The 22660-nt window shown below is 36.3% G+C and overlaps 2 protein-coding genes across 2 annotated transcripts; both read right to left on the bottom strand.

The window, feature by feature from the left end:
- Positions 1 to 4094: 4094 nt before the first annotated feature.
- Positions 4095 to 5859, bottom strand: LOC123894609. Its single transcript, XM_045944656.1, has 2 exons — positions 4617 to 5859; positions 4095 to 4105 (listed from the first exon to the last, which is right to left on the bottom strand). The coding sequence occupies exons 1-2, from the start codon at positions 5857 to 5859 to the stop codon at positions 4095 to 4097; spliced, it is 1254 nt and encodes a 417-aa protein (XP_045800612.1).
- A 1446-nt stretch (positions 5860 to 7305) lies between these two features.
- Positions 7306 to 11910, bottom strand: LOC123894442. Its single transcript, XM_045944448.1, has 3 exons — positions 11853 to 11910; positions 8880 to 9161; positions 7306 to 8811 (listed from the first exon to the last, which is right to left on the bottom strand). The coding sequence occupies exons 1-3, from the start codon at positions 11908 to 11910 to the stop codon at positions 7406 to 7408; spliced, it is 1746 nt and encodes a 581-aa protein (XP_045800404.1). The 3' UTR covers positions 7306 to 7405.
- Between the last annotated feature and the right edge of the window lie 10750 nt (positions 11911 to 22660).

The following is a 22660-nucleotide window of genomic DNA, read 5'->3' as shown; positions in this document are numbered from 1 at the left end:
AAATTATTGCTCTTTGTTTTTGCTAAGTTATGCCTGTTCGTAATGTGCATGTCTTTATGCTTGCTCGTTTTTAACTTAACAAATTTTTGGTTTTGATATTTGTATATTTGCTCGACATTGTTGTATGCCTGCTCGACAAAACCTTTATTATATTTGCAAGTTTTTTGTTGCGAGCGCGTTTCATCGAGGAGCTCGTCCTCGGATTTAACTTAGAAAGTTTAGGGAACTGACTAAGCGCCTAGAGTTGTTTTCTGAGGCTAATACGGAGGCCGACACGTTGTTGTGCCCGTCCCCGCGGCTTGAACTTCCCATCGCGAGCTGGGCGTTAAGCCTTGGCACGAAAGACGAGGAGCTTGTCTTAAAGGTTATCCTTGTCGGGGAGATGCTATGCCCTTCCTGAGCCAAAGTATCTCCTTTTCAATAACTGGATCGAGCACGTGTGCCCGCGTGCTCTCCGTTGTCTTGCTGTCGGGCTCGTTGCTTGAGGATCCGAGCAGCCTCCTTTGAGGGTATGTTTTTTAGTTCGGCAATAACTTAGCTGTAATATTGTTTTAGTTTTTGGGCGTTCCAAGGTCGGGGAAGTTTCTTTCCTCGAAGATCCTCGAGATAATACGCGCCATTTTCTGTTTTGTCAATGACGCGATACGGTCCTTCCCAGTTGGCCGCCAATTTACCATCCTGGGAGTCCTTAGCATTTCGTCTTAAGACGAGGCTGCCCACTTCAAATTCTCTTTTGATGACTTTGACGTCATGTCGGGCAGCTATTTTTTGTTTAAGGGTGGCTTCTCGAAGAGATGCCCCCGTGCGAATTTCCTCGACGAGATCTAGCTCTTCGCGAAGAGCTTCGTCGTTCATTTCTTCTTCGAGCGGTTGCTCGGTTCGGCGAGATGGCTCGCCCACCTCCACGGGGATGACTGCTTCTGTTCCATACACCATTCTAAATGGAGTCTCCCCGGTTGTGGAGTGTGGTGTTGTGCGATAGGCCCAAAGGACGCTTTCGAGCTCCTCGACCCATTTCTTTTTATTTTGGTCCAATCTTCGTCTTAGGCCGCGCAGGATCACTCTGTTGGCGGCCTCGGCTTGCCCGTTAGTTTGGGGATGCTCCACGGAAGTGAAATGTTGCTTGGTCCCCAGGGCAGCGAGGAAGTCTTGGAATCCTTTGTCCGTGAATTGTGTCCCGTTGTCCGTGACGACGGCTTGTGGTATTCCAAACCGGCAGAGTACGTCGCGTTTGAAGAAACGGAGTATCCTGAACGACGTTATGTCGGAGAGAGGTTCAGCCTCTACCCATTTGGTGAAGTAGTCCACGGCGACTATCAGAAATTTATTTTGGTGGAGTCCCTTTGTGAAGGGGCCAAGTATGTCCATGCCCCACCAAGCGAAGGGCCATGGTGACGACAAAGATTTGAGTTCGTGGGGAGGAGCTAGGTGCATGTCCCCATGTCGTTGACATTTGTCGCATTTCTTCACATGGTCCTTTGCGTCTTGCTGCATGGTGGGCCAGTAGTATCCTGCTCGAAGAGCTTTCCTGGCCAGCGATCTTCCTCCCAGATGCTGGGCGTTGATTCCCTCGTGTACCTCGCGCAAAATATAGTCGACCGTTTCCTCGTCGACACATTTAAGGAGTGGGATTGAGAATCCTCTTCTATATAACTTTCCGTCGAGGATGACGTATGCGCATGCTCGACGTCTAATTATTGCTGCCTCTTTCTGATCGTCAGGGAGGGTTCCATTCGCGAGGAAGTTGTACACGGGGGTCATCCAGCAATTTTGGTCGCCAACGACATTTATGTCGAGGACGTTGCTCGCCTTCTCGATGCTGGGTCGGGGGAGTACTTCCTGAATGACGGATTTGTTTCCGCCTTTCTTTTTCGTGCTCGCCAGTTTGGACAGGATATCTGCCCGTTTGTTGTGCTCGCGTGGGACGTGTTGCACCTCCACGGATTCGAACTTAGTGATTTTTTCCTTCACTAATGCTAGATATTCAGAGAGATTATCATTTTTGGCTTGATATTCCCCCAATACTTGTGAGGCAACAAGTTGTGAATCTGTGAAAATTTTTACCTCTTTTGCCTCCATGTCCTCGGCCAACCGTAGCCCTGCTAGGAAGGCTTCGTATTCTGCTTGGTTATTTGATGTCGGGAAGGATAGTGCTAGGGATACTTCAATGATGATCCCATTTTCGTTTTCTAGGATAATTCCTGCTCCTGCTCCCGTGGAGCTTGACGCTCCGTCGACGAATATTGTCCATTTGTCTGCCTCGCTTGTCGAGGAGGCTGGACTCGTCATTTCGGCCACAAAGTCTGCTAGGACTTGTGATTTTAGCGCTTTCCTGCTTTCGTAACGAATGTCGAATTCGGAAAGCTCGAGGGACCATTTGAGCATCCTGCCCGCCATGTCTGGTCGACCAAGCAATGATTTGATTGGTTGGTCGGTTCGGACTACGATTGTGTGTGCTAGGAAGTAGTGACGTAGTCTTCTCGCTGCGTTGATCAAGGCAAGGGCCACCTTTTCGATTTGTGTATATCTGAGTTCGGGCCCCTGTAGAGCCTTGCTCGTGAAGTACACTGGTTTTTGTCCTTCCGTTGTTTCGCGGACAAGGGCTGCGCTGACGGCCTCGGATGCGACGGAGAGGTAGATGTATAACACTTCCTCGACATCCGGGCGCGAGAGGACTGGAGGTTCGGACAGGGCCTTCTTTAGATGTTGGAGGGCCTGCTCGCACTCGTCCGTCCATTCGAACACAGCTTCTTTCCTTAGTAATTTGAAGAGGGGCAATGCGTGTTGAGCAGATTTTGCTACGAAGCGAGACAATGAGGTCAGCATTCCGTTCAGGGTTTGTATGGATTTTTTGTTGCTCGGAGTTGGGAGCTCCGTAAAGGCACGACATTTGTCGGGGTTGGCTTCGATTCCTCGTTCTGTTAGGTAAAAACCGAGGAATTTTCCTGCCCGTACCCCAAAGGTGCATTTTTCTGGGTTAAACCGCATATTGTGTTTTCTGGCCTGCTCGAAGACCTTACGTAAGTGGGCGGTATGGTCGATTTCCTCATGGGATTTTACGATCATGTCGTCCATGTAGACTTCGAGCATGTCGCCTATTTCTGCCCGGAATACCTTGTTCATCATCCGCTGGTATGTAGCACCAGCGTTTTTTAGACCGAAGGGCATTACGTTGTAGTAATAGTTGCCCGACTCAGTCATGAAAGCTGTTTTTCCCCTGTCGGCCACAGCCATTGGGATTTGGTTGTATCCTGAATATGCATCCATAAAAGACAATAATTTAAAGCCAGAAGAATTATCGACTAATTTATCAATGCAAGGTAAAGGATAGGAATCTTTAGGGCAAGCCCTATTGAGATCGGTATAGTCAACACACATGCGCCATTTTCCATTAGATTTTTTAACTAGTACAACGTTTGACAACCAGGTAGTGTATCTGGCTTCAGAAATAAAATTTGCCTCTAGGAGGTCTTTTACAGCTTTTTCAGCAGCCTCCGCTTTTTCGGGAGACTGCCTACGCCTACGTTGCACTACAGCACTAGCAAGTGGGTCGACAGTAAGTTGATGACAAGCGATGTTTGGATCCAGCCCGGGCATGTCGGCAGCGTGCCATGCGAACAAGTCAGCATTTTCTCTAAGGCAGGCTTTCAGCTGCTTCCTCGCCAACTCGGGGAGCCCCGTACCAATCTTGACTCCTTTTTCTGGATCTTCGCCAAACTGGACTATCTCGAAGTCTCCATCTGGAATGGGGCGATAATGCTCTTTGCTCGCCTCGTCGTCCTCCTTCTCCTCCTTCCTCAGCTTTTTCTCCTCCTTATGCTCTTTCTTGGAGGTGCGGCTGTCAAGATCAACAGAGCTCACACTTGGACCGGGCAGACTTGGTGGTGCTTCCGGGGATGGCTTTGGTGGTGCTTCCGGGGATGGCTTTGGCTTCTTTGCTTCAGGAGCTTTGCCAATGAAGTTGTTGCCTTTGGATGCTGCGTCAAAGCATCTTCTTGCAGCTTCAATGTCCCCGTGTAAAGTAGCAACCTGCCCCTTATGAGTATAGTACTTCATCTTCAGGTGGGCAGTAGAAGGGACAGCAACCAGGTCTGCTATGGCCGTCCTGCCGATGATGCACTGGTAGAGGCAAGGGCAGTCCACGACCAAGAATTTCACCCTGATCGACTTGGCAGTCTCTTCGGAGCCAAAAGTGACGATCAGGTCGACATAACCCCAAGGCTTAGTAGTTGCTCCATTGAATCCTGTGAGGTCTGAGCCCAAGTACGGGGTGAGATGTGTCTCGTCCAGCTGTAAGGTCCTGAACAAACTGGCGTACATGATGTCGCAGGAGCTCCCCGGATCGATGAGGACTCGACGAACGTCCATGTTGGCCATGTCTGCCCGGACGAGGAGGGGAATTTGGTAATTGGCTGTCCCACCGGGCAGCTCTTCTCGATAGAAGGCTAAAGGCATTGATCGCCCCTTCGCCTTGTCCAGCGTTGCGTTCATATTCGAGGACGTGTTGATGAGATCCTCGAATTTTCTTTTTATTGATCCGACGGTGTGCTTGTCCATGTGACCGCCGGATATGACGAGTGAGTCTGTGAAGTAGTCCCCCGTGCTAAGCGTAGGACCAGTATAGGTGTCCTCAAAATCGCTGGGGATAGCCAAATCTTCTGGCCGGGATACGCTCATAGCTATCTGCTTGGCGTTTTTCTGCCCGGCTGGCTGTGGAGGGACCTCCTCGACCGCGCGAGTCTCCGCGGTTTCGGGTCGAGGGTCATTGTTTCTTTTCACGAACTGTCTTAGTTGTCCGTTTTTGATCATGATTTCAATAGCATCCTTCAGTTGGATGCAGTCGTCGGTCCTGTGACCATAACTCTTGTGGTATCTGCAATACCTATTTTTGTCTTGGCCGGGTTTTAGGGGGGTTGGCTTTGGTTGTTTCACATTTGCTCTGTCGAACTCAGAGATGTGAACCTCAGCGAATATCTCTCCCCGTGATTTGACGAGTTGGGTGTAGGTGGCGAATGTGCTTGGAGGACCACGAGGCTCTCGTCTTTCACCCCTCCTTCTGTCTCTGCCCCTCTCGCCGCCCCGATCGCCGCCTCTATCATGTCCCCGGTCGCTTCCCCTGTCATCGTTCCTGTGGGTGGACTCGCGGGCAGGGTGGCTGCTTCCAGGTCGGGCAAGGCGAGCGACATCAGCTGCCTGGACCTCCTCGTAGTCGATGTACTTTTGAGCTTTTAGGAGGAGGTCGTCCCAGGTGGGTGGTTTTTCTATGCCCACAGCTTTAGCAAAATCGCTGCCCGGGCGAAGGCCCCTCTGCAGCAAGTATTTTTTCATATCGTCGGTTGTTTCGACTTGCACAGCCTCTTTATTGAACCTCTCGACGAAATTGCGGAGAGTTTCATCCTCGGCTTGGTATATGGCCTCCAAGGCGTGCACAGTCTTTGGATGCTTGCGGGAAGCAGTGAAGTGTCTGGAAAACTGTTCAGTCAGATCCCTCCATGAATGGATGGATTGAGGGGGCAGGCTTTGGTACCATGCCATTGCTCCCTTCCTCAGCGTGGTTGGGAACAGTCTGCACCTAATGGCACCGCTAATGTTCCTGAAATCCAGGTTAGCGTTCACATTGGCTATGTGATCGTCGGGGTCGGTCAAGCCATCGTACGCGGGGAGCGTAGGAGGTCTCTCGAAGCCCTTTGGAACACGCTTCCTCAGAATGTCTGCGGACAGGGGGCATCGGGGATCACCCTCGTCGCTCCCATTGGGAGAATGGTCCTCGGAAGACCGGGGAGAATTATCGCCGGGCATGGGCGTTTGACTGCGAGATTTGCGAGGACGATAGCTGCCCGACGCGCCATGCTTGGCCATGTTCGTCAACCCTTGAGGTGAATGGCGGCGCGGGGCTTCGTGCTTCCCTTTCTTGCCCGGGGAGAGCCTACCCTCGCGATGTGGAGGAGTACGATCCCTCTTCCGAGGAGTAACTTCGACCCTCTCTAAGTCGGGGCGTCGATGTTTGACGGCCGCCGGACGGGGAGGGGAAGGAGTAGCCTGGTGTCTCCGCGGGGGAGAGTTGGTCTTTCTGCGACGCCGGCTCTTCTCCAGCGCGGCGATTCTTTCGCTCTGCTCGTCCAGTCGACGATTTTGAGCCTGCATGGCCTCCGTTGTTTGTTTGAGGGCAGCGATCAAGGCTGCGACTTCAGAGTTGGCCAAGACGGCGGGCTGTTCGGCGTTGTTTGCCGGAGTTTCTTGTTTCAATTGCGGGCGTTTGCCCATCTGACGATCGGTTAGGATCTCGACGTCTTCTTCATCGGAAGAGAGTGAGGTTTCCCGTCCGTCGCGGGAGTCGGTTTCTGGACCGTGAGACGCGGTGGTATTGTCACGCACCGGGGATAGCACGGTGTTATGCTGCGGCGGCGGAGAGGATGGAACGTTGAGCACGTTATCGTCGCCGGCGTCGGTGTTGAGTGGCTGCGAAGAACTGGCCATGATGAAGTTTTTTGAGAGGTTTGGTTTTTTATCTTCGTTTCTTTGGAGAAAGGTTAAAGAATGGGGAAGAACTCAGTTCCCACAGACGGCGCCACTGATCGTACCTGGTGATCAGAATAGGTTCGAAGGCCGGTCCGTTGAGCAAGCTTCCACACCGAAGGGGGGGTTTGTACCTGCAGGTGCTCCGATGCCTAAGTCAGCAAGGTGAACAAGAGAGATACAAAGAAGAGAGAGAAAGTATGGTATAGAATGAATTAGAATACCTGGCTCTCCTGTCTAGGAGAGCTTATATAGTGCCCCCAGCGCTGGGCCAAAGGTTGGTCTATTGGGCCTGGATAACCGGCCCAATAGACTCAACTGCCAAGATAGTCCCTGTATCGTAGGGGAAGGCCGTTATTTGCCTCTATCTTGGTTGGAGCCGTTCCGCTATTCGCGGGTAAGGGATAGGCTCGATGACAGATGCAGTTGGATAATGGAGCACGTGTTAAACGTGCAGCTTAGCTGTTAAGCTAAGGCTGAATGAGTTATTATGCTCGGATAGTCGAGCACGTGATTAGCGTGAAGCTAATCTGTTATGTCGAGCAGAACACGTCAAGGCTGACGTGTCGGGGAAACCTCCCCTTATTGGGCTGTGCCCCAAATGTCGGGCATAAGTGATTGGGCCAGCTCTTGGCCCAGTCCAGAACAAAAATCAAAGTGAACGAAATATCCATTCTTCCGGATCTGCAACGTTGACTTCCAAATCATAGATTGAATCTGCAATTGATTGAAGTTGATCTTTCAATATGAACTAACTCAACGCCACAACAAGACAGAAAACCCAAAACGACGTACCAATCAGACGACGACCAACACACTGTGCGCATATTATTACACTTATTTATGAAACATATTTCATGACACTTGGATTCGGCTCAAAATACTTCTTTTACATAACATCAATGTAATTTTCTTCATTGCTAGAAACCGTGGGTTTTAGTTCAAAATCTTTAATGGCTCCTTTCTTTTCATCTGCATCTATCCCATGATAAAGGAAACCATTAGGTCTTGGTTCAAAATCTTTAATGGCTCCTTTGTTTTCCTCTGCATCTATCCCATGATAAAGGAAAGCATTAGGTCTTGGTTTAAAATCTTTAATGGCTCCTTTCTTTTCCTCTGCATCTGTCCCATGATAAAGGAAACCATTAGGTGTTTGTTCAAAATCTTTAATGGCTCCTTTCTTTTCCTCTGCATCTGTCCCATGATAAAGGAAACCATTAGGTCTTGGTTCAAAATCTTTAATGGCTCCTTTGTTTTCCTCTGCATCTGTCCCATGATAAAGGAAACCATTAGGTCTCGGTTCAAAATCTTTAATGGCTCCTTTCTTTTCCTCTGCATCTATCCCATGATAAAGGAAAGCATTAGGTCTTGGTTCAAAATCTTTAATGGCTCCTTTCTTTTCCTCTGCATCTGTCTCATGATAAACGAAAGCATTAGGTCTTGGTTCAAAATCTTTAATGGCTCCTTTGTTTTCCTCTGCATCTGTCCCATGATAAAGGAAACCATTAGGTCTTGGTTCAAAATCTTTAATGGCTCCTTTCTTTTCCTCTGCATCTGTCCCATGATAAAGAAAACCATTAGGTCTTGGTTCAAAATCTTTAATGGCTCCTTTCTTTTCCTCTGCATCTGTCCCATGATAAAGAAAACCATTAGGTCTTGGTTCAAAATCTTTAATGGCTCCTTTCTTTTCCTCTGCATCTGTCCCATGATAAAGGAAACCATTATGTCTTGGTTCAAAATATTTAATGGCTCCTTTCTTTTCCTCTGCATCTGTCCCATGATAAACGAAACCATTAGGTCTTGGTTCAAAATCTCTAATGGCTCCTTTGTTTTCCTCTGCATCTGTCCCATGATAAACGAAACCATTAGGTCTTGGTTCAAAATCTTTAATGGCTCCTTTCTTTTCCTCTGCATCTGTCCCATGATAAACAAAACCATTAGGTCTTGGTTCAAAATCTTTAATGGCTCCTTTCTTTTCCTCTGCAGCTGTCCCATGATAAAGAAAACCATTAGGTCTTGGTTCAAAATCTTTGGCTCCTTTCTTTTCCTCTGCATCTGTCCCATGATAAAGAAAACCATTAGGTCTTGGTTCAAAATCTTTAATGGCTCCTTTCTTTTCCTCTGCATCTATCCCATGATAAAGAAAACCATTAGGTCTTGGTTCTAAATCTTTAATGGCTCCTTTCTTTTCCTCTGCATCTGTCCCATGATAAAGGAAACCATTAGGTCTTGGTTCAAAATCTTTAATGGCTCCTTTGTTTTCCTCGCATCTGTCCCATGATAAAGGAAACCATTAGGTTTTGGTTCAAAATCTTTAATGGCTCCTTTCTTTTCCTCTGTATCTGTCCCATGATAAAGGAAACCATTAGGTCTTGGTTCAAAATCTTTGATGGCTCCTTTCTTTTCCTCTGCATCTATTCCATGATAAAGGAAACCATTAGGTCTTGATTCAAAATCTTGAATGACTTCTTTGTTTTCCTTCGCATCAATTTCCTTATCTCCATAAACATTAATATTAGGTTTTTGTGTCTTGAGATTCTTTTTATCGTTGAAGTTAAGGAGTCCTTGAATATATTCTGCCGTGTGTTGGTCTTTCACAGCAAGTTTCAAGTATTCTCCTAGATCCTTTCTTGATTCTACCGTTGCTGCAAACTTTTCAAAAAAATAAAAACAAAAATAAGACAAAAAAAAGTAGAGGTGTAAGTGCAAATGTGTTGTTAATAATATAATATTGTCTTGTTTTCAAAATAGCTATGTAAGTTTTTTTAAAAAAACATTAAATAGCTATGAAAGTTTTTTAAAGAAACATAGGAAAATATATTAATTAAAGTCACGTTATTTCACAACCGATAGGATTTGAAATTTGTCACAAAAATATTGGACTTTCTTAGTTCTTAACTACGTACATTATATCTTTTTTTTTATATGGTTTCCTTAGTTAGATTACAACTGAAACATATATATTTGACACCTCAAAAAATATTAAGCTAACTCCATTGTTTATATGTCTATATAATCATATTATAAACATTGATTCAACAAATGAAGGGTATCTTTAATCGGTATAAGATAAGTACTGGACATAATCACATAATTGTATATATGAAAAATATTTAAGGTATTGAATAATTTTTTTTGGCATTCACCACCAATTGAATCTGGTTCGGGGATATTGAATAAATTTTACTTTGTAAGATGTTTGATGTTTAAAATATTATTTTAGTATTTTATGTAATTTGTGTAAAGGATAAAAAGTTGGCCATTAGTTTAGTGAGGAACAATAATTTTAATTTTTGTCCACTCTCTTGTATATGTGTGTTGATTTTTTTTGGATTCATTTTTATTTTAGATTCTCTAAGATTAATTTTGATAAAATTAATTCTTTAGAAACTTATAAAAAAGCACAAATCAAAAGGTTTTCATGTTGATAAAAGTATAAAAAATTAAAATCACTCAAGTTGAAAACTATGAATATTAAAATAGTTTATCATTAAAAGAGTTGAAAAAAACCATAGAATCAATAAAAAATAACATTCTCTCAACTTCTATTAAAAATAATTTTCTTTAAAAACTAATCAAAATAGCTATTTCGTTATCAACATGAAAATTAGTTCTTAAGAAAACAATTTTTGAGAATAATCTCTACTTAAACATCACCAAATAAAAAATCTAGAACAATATAGACTAGTCATGCATTGCATTAAAATCACCAAAACTAACCACTGACTTCAAATACATTAATTAGCATTTTGTTTGAATATTATTAGTATTAATGCTACTAGTACTACTATTTGTTTGAATATTATTATTATTAATTAATGCTACTAGTACTATAGTATTGAAAGGACGAAAAGTGAAACATACCAAGAGAAGCAAGAGAGGTAGTAAAGCAAGAGCAGGTCTCATCTTGAGAATCAGATTAAAGCCTCGTTGTTGTGACTATTTGTTTGTTTGTTTGTTTGGATGGATGGATGGATGGATGATGATCTTATAACTTGTTAATCACTGCTATTTATAGCTAGCTAGATACAGGCTCAGGCTAGGGTGAGAGAGTCTATCATATCTCTCACCCATGAGCAACCCTTAAGGGCCTTTAGATTAAAGGGTCCATAGATTTTATTGTGAGCTTTCTGCATCATAATATTTTTTTCCTTTTGTCTTTTTGAAATATTTTCAACCTTTAATTTTTTCAACCTTGAATCTTTTCTATTTTCTGTTATAAATTTTTTTTCAAGCCTTAAGATTTATCATCATTGGTAAATACTGTACTAATTACTTTTTTATTTGTAATTTATAATTTTGCAAAAAAAAAATTTACTCTATAATTAATTACTATTTTTTTTACTTATAATACGTACTATTTTCGTCACTCTGAAATCAATATTTTTTATTTTGCTTTTATAGTAATAACGAATGTTTAAGAACACTTTTTTTTTAGTAAGACTTAGTATTTTTTTTCTTTTTTGGGCCCCTAAAATCTTTGTTTGAATTGTCTTACCCTTGAGCCAATCCTGACAAAGAAATAAAAATAAAATAGAAACGCAATAAACAACAAAAAAAGCAAAAATGTGAGAGAAAAAAAATAAGGCTAAATTAGATAATTGGTCCTTAATTTATTTTTATAATGAATAATTGAGTGGATGCCCATTAACCATTGACTCATTTCACCTGTTCATTGTATTGTCATATAAATAGGACTTATATTGTTATGTAAATATGCAACTTGAATAGAATACAATTTTTATTGTCCCCTAATTTTAGCTCAGTTGGTAGGGACATCGTACTATATGTTCAGAAGCCGATGTTCGAACCCGGACATACCACTTATTCACCTTTAAGATAGAATTAGCCACTACACTACTTTCAAAAAAATACATATTTATTTTGTTATTTTAGTATACATATATTATTTTTGTAAATAAATAAAATGACAAAGTCACTATAAATTCACACACACATATATGTGAGAGAATTGAAAATTGAACTTTAGTCATGACGTCCGGCCTAACAATTTTAACATTTTTTTTGTCGGTTAAACTAAAACTTGTAGACATTATTTTAGTACATTTATTGCTGCATTCAATTTATAAAAATAAAAAGAATAATTATGTTGAATTAATAAAATTTACAACACTTGCGTCAATTTTTTTAATAAAGCTGGATTTGATAAGATGGGAGAGGAGCATGGACAATAATAAAGTGCATTACGTATATCTTACACTCTTATAATCAATGGTTTGGATTGATCATTTCACTTGTGCACCTATGAACTATATGAACGGCTTGCTCACAGTAGAAGGCGCTGCTAGGCGCTAGATACATACACGTTTACGGACCTGGATTTCCTACAGTTGAAAAACCACACAGTTTAACACTGTAATGAATCTTTACCATTGATTTTTGATCAAACGGTTTTGATTAAATATACTCTAAAATAATCCTGACCATTTATTATGATCGGACGGTTCACACCGTAACTGCGTCAACGCAGTTACAGCAGGGAATCTTTTTCCCACGTTTACCAAACAATTATCGAAGCCTCGTTGTGACTGTTTGTTTGTTTCTCTGTTACGAAAATTACTACTACTTTTTTTTTTTTACATTAGTCCTTTGGTTTCTGAGGAAAGGTTACAATAATCTAAAGTTCGGTCGCGAAGATAACAAAATGTGACAAAAAATTATTTCATAAAAAATTAAACCCGAATTTTTCCGAACAATCCGTCGTAGGAAGAACTCATTAATCTTTGGTTTTAATTGTAGTGATGTCTCTAGTTTTAATTAATTATACAGCGTGTAAAAAAATAGTAAGCATCACAATTTCATTATTGAGCTTGCACAATAATGAATTATTTGCACGTGTTTTATTGTTGTGAAATAACAATTTTAACTCGAAAGTATTGAACTAGGCATAAAATTTGATTCATAATGTAAAATTATATATTCTTATTCTAAGTTGTCAAGAAACTCCAAAGGCTTGATAAAAAGATGGGTCCTGTTGAACAAAAAAAAACGGGTTTTAAATTCGAGAGGTTAAGGGTTTAAACTTTGCTAATGTTTTTGGAGAGAGACAAATATAAAAATTTTTGTAAGCATTTTTTGAGCTCTAAGATCATCTTCAATGGTGTAGTACTTATTAAGTACTTATTAGGTACTACCATTGGACAGAGCCGGTTTTGGGCCAGGGCAAGCTGGGCCCGAGCCCAGGGCCTCCAAAATTTGGGGGCCTCAATATTTTTTCAGGCCCATTGTGTAAAACACTTGTCAAGTAGAGTTGCTGCAAATTTGTAAGAAGAAATGAAGCTTTAACCGTTCATTTCCACTACTCTTATCTTATTCCTTGTAAAACTGGTCCTTCCAAAATCCATAAATCATTGATAAAATTGGTCCCAAGTCCCACAAGCCAACCGTGTCCTTGCCAAACAAATCACACCAAAAAAACATTCTTGAATTTTAAGTGTAAGTGATTAAGTCTAATATAATTATGAATGAGAAAAATGTTGAATTTATAAAAAAAGTTATTCATTAACATACTGCCTTAAGGTTTTGGATGGACAGATACGTGTACTAATACTAACTTAGTACATAACCCTCACTCACAAGCTCAAAATACACGCTCACATGTCCAATACGACCTACCAAAATACAAATGTTAGAAAGTTTTTTTTTTTTTTTGCTTACTTTATTAGTAACATTATCAAACTAATCTAGTATGGTTTTTGCTTACTTTATTAGATTCATTTGAAATTATATTTTTATTTCAATAAAATTGAAATTTATTTTGTTTATTAAGTCATTTGAGGAAATTGGAACATTATGAAACAAAATTAGTGTGACACTACCACCGTCCACCGGTCTATGACTAAGCAGCCTTCTATTTATGTGATTGGAAGGAAATTGGGAAATTGAGAAATTATGAGGACCACCAAAACAAAAGGTTTAACTACACATTTGGTCCCTTACGTTTATTTTAGGTTTCAATTTGGTCCCTTACGTTTAAAAAATATCAATTTGGTCCCTTACGTTTATTTTAGGTTTCAAGTTAGTTCTTTCCGTTAGTTTTGTCACTAACACCGTTTGAACAGTACACGTGTCAGCGTGTCAAAGTGCCACGTGTCAGTCCACGTATGCAAATTGACTGCCACATGTGACAAAATTGACGGAAAGGACTAACTTGAAACCTAAAATAAACGTAAGGGACCAAATTGATACTTTTTAAACGTAAGGGACCAAATTGAAACCTAAAATAAACGTAAGGGACCAAATATATAGTTAAGCCAAAACAAAACATCTATCTCGTACTTTTTGTCAAGTACTCCTATGTTTTTTTTTTTTGTCAAGTATGTGCTGATGCTGATGTTATAGTGTTCTTTCACCATTTTAAACGTTTATTATATGTGTTGTATTATCTAATAACTATTTTTTTTTAACGGCAAAATAATATTTATATATAAAAAATGAATTGAAAAAAAGTACAAGTAGTACTCAATCCACTTCTAAAAAAAAAGTACAAATAGTACTCCACCCAATCCGAAAAAACCATACCCAAAACTATCTAGCTATACAATCAAAAGGATTCGTAAACCACTCATAAAACATGCAAGGTGTACCAATCTTTTTTGCCAAAAGCCATTTCCAAGAAACAGGCTTAATTCTATCCACCATCTCTTGTAACTCTACAATTCTCCAAAAAAAAATCCTATCATTCCGAGAGCGCCATAAAGTCCAAATAACCGCATGCCAACTCTATTGGTTTAACTCCACTGGTTGGCATGCCTGATTTAAAGTCTCTTTATCTTAAGGTTGTGAGTTCAACTCTCATCTCTAGTACTTTTGTTTTATTTTATTTTAACCCATTAACAATCAACACTTCATAAGCTATTTCAAAATTGTTTCTTTTTTTTAAAATGGTGAGTTTTTCTATAAATAAAACCACTACTTTAGTAAAAACAAAATCACTACTTATAAATAACTTCACTATTTTTATTTTTTAAAAAAAATACATTTTATTATTTCTTTAAAAATAAAGAATTAATTTCTAAAATTAAGATGCAATTTTATTAAAAACACTATCAATTTTTAATGATATTAGCTTCAAGGTGTATTTTGTTATTATTGATTTTAAAATGATTATTTTTTTACATTATTGATGTTTACATTTTAAATAAAAGATTACATTTTATGAAGTAATAGGTTCATTTTTAATGATATATCGCTTAATTTTATATTTTTCGATTAAATTTCAACACTGTGGAATTACCTTTTCTTTAGGTTAGTTATGACTATTTTTGATGTTGTTGATACTATTTATAATTTAAATAAATGATTTTTTTTTTAAAAAAAAATTATTTTTTATTAGGGGTCCATTTTTATTATTTGTCCCGGGCCTCCAAAATCTCAGAACCGGCCCTGCCATTGGAGTACCACTCATTTGAGTACCTATTAGGTACTACTTCTAAAATAATAACTATTTCTCTCCTCTTGGACCCACCTTATTTTTCATTAAAATATTCTTTTCATGAGCCCACTTTATTTTATATATTCAATTTGAATTAATGGTACAAAAACACAATTATTTTTTGTACATCACAAAAACACAATTTTTGAATTGGCATGCCTCTAAAAAAAATTAATGCCAACCATATAGACGTTGGTGCAATATTCGGTAAATAGAACCCAGTATAATATGTGGTATTATTTAGCCGATGATATTTATCCACAATGGCCTACACTTGTCAAGACAATTCTAATGCCATAAGGAGATAAAAGAAAATTGTTTGCACAACATCAAGAAGCAGCAAGAAAGGACGTGAAGCGTGCATTTGGAGTGCTTCAATCTCGATTCGCAATTGTATGTGGTCCGGTGCGTAATTGGCATATGGATACAATTAAACATATATTATATGCATGCATTATATTGCATAGCATGATTGTGGAAGACTAACGACACATGTATGCTGGTCATTTTAATTATTCTTATGATCAGCCCCCCAATAATGATGTTTCAACAAGTGACACACATAATGATCCTCATCCAAATCTCGCACCATACCTTCAAAGAAGAGTACATATTCAAGATAGGCGAACTCATCTTCAACTTCAACATGATCTTGTCGAGCATATTTGGCAACATTTTGGGCATGATGATCAACAAAATTAATCTACTATATAAGAAAAGAAGATACTAATGAAATTCCCAATTTGTCCCTTTTTCATTTTTTGACACATAATCATTTCATGATTATTTTTTGTCTTTATCAAAAAAGGTTAGTAGAAAAATGCTAAAAACATTTCTCAATAGAATTTGAACCCTTAACCTTTTAGTTACACTTCTTATTACATTTACCACTAAGCCATATGAATTAATTTGTTATATTTTTGGAACCAACATATAATCAATATGAGTTAAATGACTAATTGTAACCATCTACTATATAAGAAAAGAAGATACTAATGAAATTCCCAATTTGCCTCTTTTTCATTTTTTGACACATAATCATTTCATGGTTATTTTTTGTCTTTATCAAAAAAGGTTAGTAGAAAAATGCTAAAAACATTTCTCAATAGAATTTGAACCCTTAACATTTTAGTTACACTTCTTATTACATTTACCACTAAGCCATATGAATTAATTTGTTATATTTTTGGAACCAACATATAATCAATATGAGTTAAATGGCCAATTGTAACCACAAAACTCCACTTTATTTGTTATTTCTTCCACAATTTTTTTTCTTTTTATCTAAATATCCAATTTTGTGTATGTAACCCAAATTAAATTACCTCACTTTATACAAATTCAATTTTTTAGTAAATAAAAATCAATTATTAACTGGGCATCGATATATCCTATACATATTTATTAACTGAGCATCGACCATCTGCCACGTTTTTGTTAATATAGGTAGATTACACTTTTTTTTTTCTTTTTACCTACAAATCCAATTATTTGTATGTAACCCAGATTAAATTACATCACTTTATTTTTATTTATTTTTTAATCTAAATTACCTATTCTCCCACTTTTTTTTTCTTTTTATCTACAAATCCATTTTTTTAATTACCTAAGAAAATAAAATATTAATGCTATATTTGTCTACACATATATTTTTTTTAATCTTACTTAAAACAAAAATAGTTGTCCTTTTATTTTATGTTTCCGTTTTTTTATTTCCTGAAAAATTTTATATGGAAAGTTTTCATCAATAAGCCAGCAATACTAATTACCTAAAAAGAATAAAATATTAATGTTATATTTGTCCGTTTATTTTATATTTGTCTACACATGTTTTTTTTTGTTTTTTTTATATATTTTTTTTGAACAAGCCAAAATGAGATATATATTAACTAAACCAGTCTCCCCAGCACAAGACGTACCGAAGTAGACTACAAAAGTTTACAATATGAAACAAACAATCAAAACATATACAAAGGTCATACAAGACCCAGACAAAGTAGAGGACTAGACCACCAGCTATGGTAGTTCAAAGCTAACGTAACACTCGTCGACTTCAACCACCTAAATGAAAATAGCTTGATCTTGTCCAACAAAACATGGGGCATATCTGCTGAGCCAATATTCAATTAAGTTAATTTTTAATTCAACTAAATATATTTAAGAACAAAACTTATAAACAGTTCCATAGAAACTGTTTTTTTTTTGTACAACCATAGAAATGGTTTTTACTGTGATCAATTGAAACATGACACATGGATTAATTTATTCCATATCACTGATTTCAATTTTAATAAAATTCACGTTGTCAATTCGAATTTCGTCGAGCAAGTGGAAGAGAAGAGTAAAACGATGGAGATCACCACTACTCTTTCCTTCAATTCATCTGTTCCTTTTTCACCTTCCCAACTTATGGCTTAACAACATATATATATATATATATATATATATATATATATATATATATATATATATATATATATATATATATATTTGTTGGCCTTTCATCAAAGCCTCTCCATGGTTGGGCGTTATTGCCATGTTTATCCTGTTGTTGTTGTTGATGATTTCACTTTCAATGATACAATCAATGTTGATAACAACGGTGGAAATTAAAAATCCAGTTTCACTTTTAGATTTTTAGATAATGGTGAACTGACGGGGTTTAATAAATTATTAATGACGAATAAATTAATTCAGGTGTCGCATTGGTGAACAGTATCAACAGTACCTATGGAACTGTTTCTAAGTTTTGTCCTATATTTAATTAATTTAATATGAGAATATGGTGAGAGAAAAATGGAACCGTTTCTAAGTTTTGTCCTATATTTAATTAATTTAATATCAGAATATGGTGGGAAAAATTGAAAAACTTCCGAAAAAATGTTGAGACTAAAACAATAAGAATTCTCAGTCATCTCGAGGGGATTGGTCTCTGCAGGGTTGTGCGGATGATACTTTTAGTTTAAAAAAAAAGAATTAAATACAAAATTAAAAAATAAATGACATTTTTTTAGAAGTTTTTTTTTGGAAGATATTTTGTTGTTGATATAAGGACTGATTAATTTTTTGAGAAATAAATTACCTTTTATTTTACCGGAACAAAAAATTCACTTGTCATCAATGCATTGGTCATTCTTTTGAAATAGATTGACCAATACATTATGCAGAATTTATATTTAGTCTCACGAAACTTGTGTTTTACTAATATATTATGTTATCTATTTTTTTTATAAATAATTTACAGGGTTATATTCATATTAATATGGGAGCATAATTTTTTTGGTTATATCTACGGACCTTATATTTTTATTCATATATTAATAAAGTTGTATATATTTTTATTAATTTTACGAGTTATACTCATATATTAATATGGGGACATCATCTTTTGTGTGAATTCTGAGGGACCTATATTTTTCTTCTTATTAATAAGGTTTCCTGTTCTTTTAATAATTTATATAGCACATATATTAATACCAGAACCTTTTTTGTTTTTAATTTCTACAAGATTTATAAAACACATGATGTGTCAATTTCATTAAATGATGTGGCAACATATCATTGGATGTATGTGTAAAGAATCTTTACACCGACAGTGCACAACAATTAAACTCTTTTTTTGTGAGATCTATATATTTATACTCATATGTTAATACAATGACCCAATGTTTTGTGTAATTTTTGTGGGACCTATATTTTTTACTCATATTAATAAGCTTGCACGTTCTTTTATAATATATGCGGAACCTATATTTATACTCATATATTAACATCAAAACTTATTTTTTATGTTGTATATTTTTTTTTACAATTTTACGGGTTATACTCATATTTAATATTTAATACGGTGACCTAATTATTTTGATAATTTTTGTGAGACCTATATTTTCACAAACATATTAATAAGGTTGCCAATTTGCTAATAATTTTTACGGGACTATATTTATACTCATATATTGAATACACAGACATAAGTTTTTGGTTATTTTTACAAGACGATGTTTTTACTAATATATTAATAAGGTAGCCTATTTTTTCATGATTTCTCCATTATCTATATTTATATATTATTTTTTTAACAAAATTTATATATTATACTAATATGGATATCTGAGGGTTTTTTGTGATGGTTTTACCATTGTTTTTTTTCTATTTTTTTTACTAAATATTAAATCCTTTCTGATTTTTTTTTTTAATCTTTTGAATTACTTTCCAATAAATTATTATTTCATGTTACCAAGTGAGGAGCGGCAACGCCGCGACTCCCGTGCGGACGCACGGGTGTCCAGCTAGTTGTTTTTAAAATTATGTAATTCTTAAAATTTGGCAATATTATTTTAAATTAAATTTTGAATTTTAATTATTTTTCGAATTATAAAAAACAGTACATACTAATTTTGTAATTTTATCATTCAATCAATTTATATTATAAAATATATAATTAAATAATAAGTTATTGTAATGACGAGAAATTATTGATGGGACCCATTTTAGAACTTTTTAAGAAGTGCTCCATATTGGAGGGGTTGAGTACCTATTAGGTATTATTATTAAAAAATAATAAATTAGTGATGTGTCCATGTGAGACTCATTTAAGTACTCAAAGTTGGAGTGCTCCATTATGAATGCTCTAAGGTCTTTCTGATTTGGGTTGGGTACCATAGCCTTTGAAGAAAGACTAATGTAAATACCTTTATAATCACTCTTTGAATCTAAGGTCTTCATTGCTTTAGATTGGGGCACCATCTTCTCACCTTAAATTTAAATTTCATGTAAACAAAAAAATCTAATTAAATTGTCAAGTGTCAACTAAAATCGGATATTATCTTGTCTAATTTAAAATTTAGTAAAAGAACATAGACTTGTATACACTATACATCAACCACAAAATCTTTTGTGAAATATATTTAGGGTCATGCTAAATGGTGTTTCGTAATACTTGTTAAACATGCTAAAAAATACAATTAAAAATAAAATTAATGTTAAGGAAAGAATTTTTATATTTTTAAGATATTAAATACATAAATTTCAAGATACTATACCAAAAAAAATGCATAAATTTGAAGATAATTTCTTTTTTATTAATATGCTTATCAAATATATTTTAAAGGTGCTGCTTAGCATTTCCCATACAATTATATAAGGATCTGTGTTTCCAGCTTTGAAGTGGTGGTTGGTGGCTTGCATGCACTCTTGTTTTATTTGAAGGAAACAAAACAATTATATGGTCCGTTTTTCGAATGAACAAATGTGTCATAACCATTAAATTAAAAAGATTCAATGATCTACTGATGTACACTATATACCATATAAATATAATCCTCAAAAGGGTAATGTATAATAATTGAAGGAAACAAAACTGGAAGAAAACAAAACAATATAATTCGTAATGGGTGTATTGGTCCATAATGAAAATGACCATTAAATTAAAAAAATTCAATGATCTTGTGATGTATGTACTATGTACAACAATGCCAGATTACATATCTTATCTCCTCTTATCCTTCCACAGATTCCAGCCTGCAACAACAATACCCTCTTAATTTGTGAAAGCAAGGCATGGCATAGAATGCAAAACATCACCCTCTTCCACAACCACACATATTTTCTTCATCACTCTTTAATTATTTTTTTGCTCAAGAATGTATATCATCTTAACCCAACATTCTTGAGGGAGCCCTAAAATCCTAACCCAACATTAGTATGAATATGTTTTAAAATTAAAGCAATCGCCAGTTGATTCAGTGGTGATTGACGCTGAATTTGGTAGGGAGGACCATAATTTGATCCCGCAACTGCGATCGAGAGGGAAATGGAACAACTTGATGTCAGAACTGACCCCCGAACCAGATTAAACTTATGGTGAAAAAAAAAAAAACATATTCATACTAATGTTGGGTTAGGATTCTTCTATACCCATAATGATGATTAATTAGAAAGTAGGCACTTATTTGTTGAACTATATGGTGTTATTCATATTATTGGTTGATGCTGAAAAATCCTTGGGAGGTACGGTGCGGTTGGGCCAACAAAAAGTACATAAAACAGGCAAGTTGTGTGCCATGTCATTCGGTACACTCTCGTGATGTTAATTTTCGGGATATTAAGCATTTCCCACCATTAGAATCCTCAAAAGGGTAATGTATAATAATTGAAGGAAACAAAACTGGAAAAAAACAAAATAATATAGTAATTCGTAATGGGTGTATTGGTCCATAATGAAAATGACCATTAAATTAGAAAAAATCAATGATCTTGTGATGTATGTACTATGTACAACAATGCCAGATTACATATCTTATCTCCTCTTATCCTTCCAGATTCCAGCCTGCAACAACAATACCCTCTTAATTTGTGAAAGCAAGGCATGGCATAGAATGCAAAACATCACCCTCTTCCACAACCACACATATTTTCTTCATCTCTTTAATTATTTTAAATATATATATATATATATATATATATATATATATGGAGTGTATCCGGTGAGAACTGATAAATATTATAAGAAATGAGAACAATTGATAATAACCCCTAGATTTAACTAACGTACCATATTAAAATTCTCTCACTCACATAAAACTTCACGTGATCATACTTGTGTAGATTGAAAAATCTTCCTAAATATAATCTTTCCTAATTTATTCCTATAATCTTTCTTAATTTAATTTATTATTAACTCAGAAACTGTTCAATAATTCTATTCTAACACACTTGATCATTCATTCCGCTTGTTTAATTCCCTCTAAGAAAATATTAGATATTTGTCATTTTAGTTTTTTTTCTTGGCTTTTTTGTGTTCATGTTTGAGGTTTTTGAGATAGAAAATGGACAATAATTCTAACCCAAGATGTGTGCATTAATTTGTAAAACATCACCCTCTTCCACAACCACACATATTTTCTTCATCACTCTTTAATTATTTTAAATATATATATATATATATATATATATATATATATATATATATATATATATATATATATATATATATATATATATATATATATATATATATATATAAAGAACATTAATTTGCTTCCACTTTCTTGTTTATTTATTGAGAAGTAAACTAATTGAGTTAGAGAAAAATATTCTATATACAAATATTTTTATGTTTTTCTTTCTCTAGAGAATATATATAATATATAACTCATACCAGTAATGGTAGGAAATTTTAATGGCCCTTTCTTGTGACTATAGCTTCTCAAAATTGCAAATCATTAATTAAAATTTAAAATGACTTAAACTTAAAATAGGCTTTGATACCAATTGTAACAGGTAAATTAAATTCTAGGGACGAAACCGATAGAATCAAGTTTCAAAGTAGGAATTCTAATGAATTGAATATAATTCGGTACAAATGAGAAACTACGTGAGAATAGAATAAGAGTTTTTGTAAGAAGAGATGTTTGTTCATTTGTTGATTGATTTGTTGATTGCTTTTCAAAGTGAGGCACAATCTCTTTAAATACAATCCTAAAGGATAAAAAAATAAAATGACATAAAATAAACTATTAATTAATACTTAATTCTTGTCACAATACCCTCCCCTTCAAACATCGCCAATTAAACTAAGACCTTTGCACTTGGCGTTAAAGATCTACCTCATGCAATTAATTATCTAGAATCACGATAAATTAGCAAAATAGATTAAGGATCTGTGTTTCTCTTCCACAACCACACATA

Source organism: Trifolium pratense, linkage group LG7, assembly GCF_020283565.1.
Source record: "Trifolium pratense cultivar HEN17-A07 linkage group LG7, ARS_RC_1.1, whole genome shotgun sequence".
In the NCBI taxonomy this organism is placed as follows: domain Eukaryota; kingdom Viridiplantae; phylum Streptophyta; class Magnoliopsida; order Fabales; family Fabaceae; genus Trifolium; species Trifolium pratense.
The sequence above is the reverse complement of the archived record's forward strand: the minus strand, read 5'-3'. Positions and strand labels throughout refer to the sequence as shown.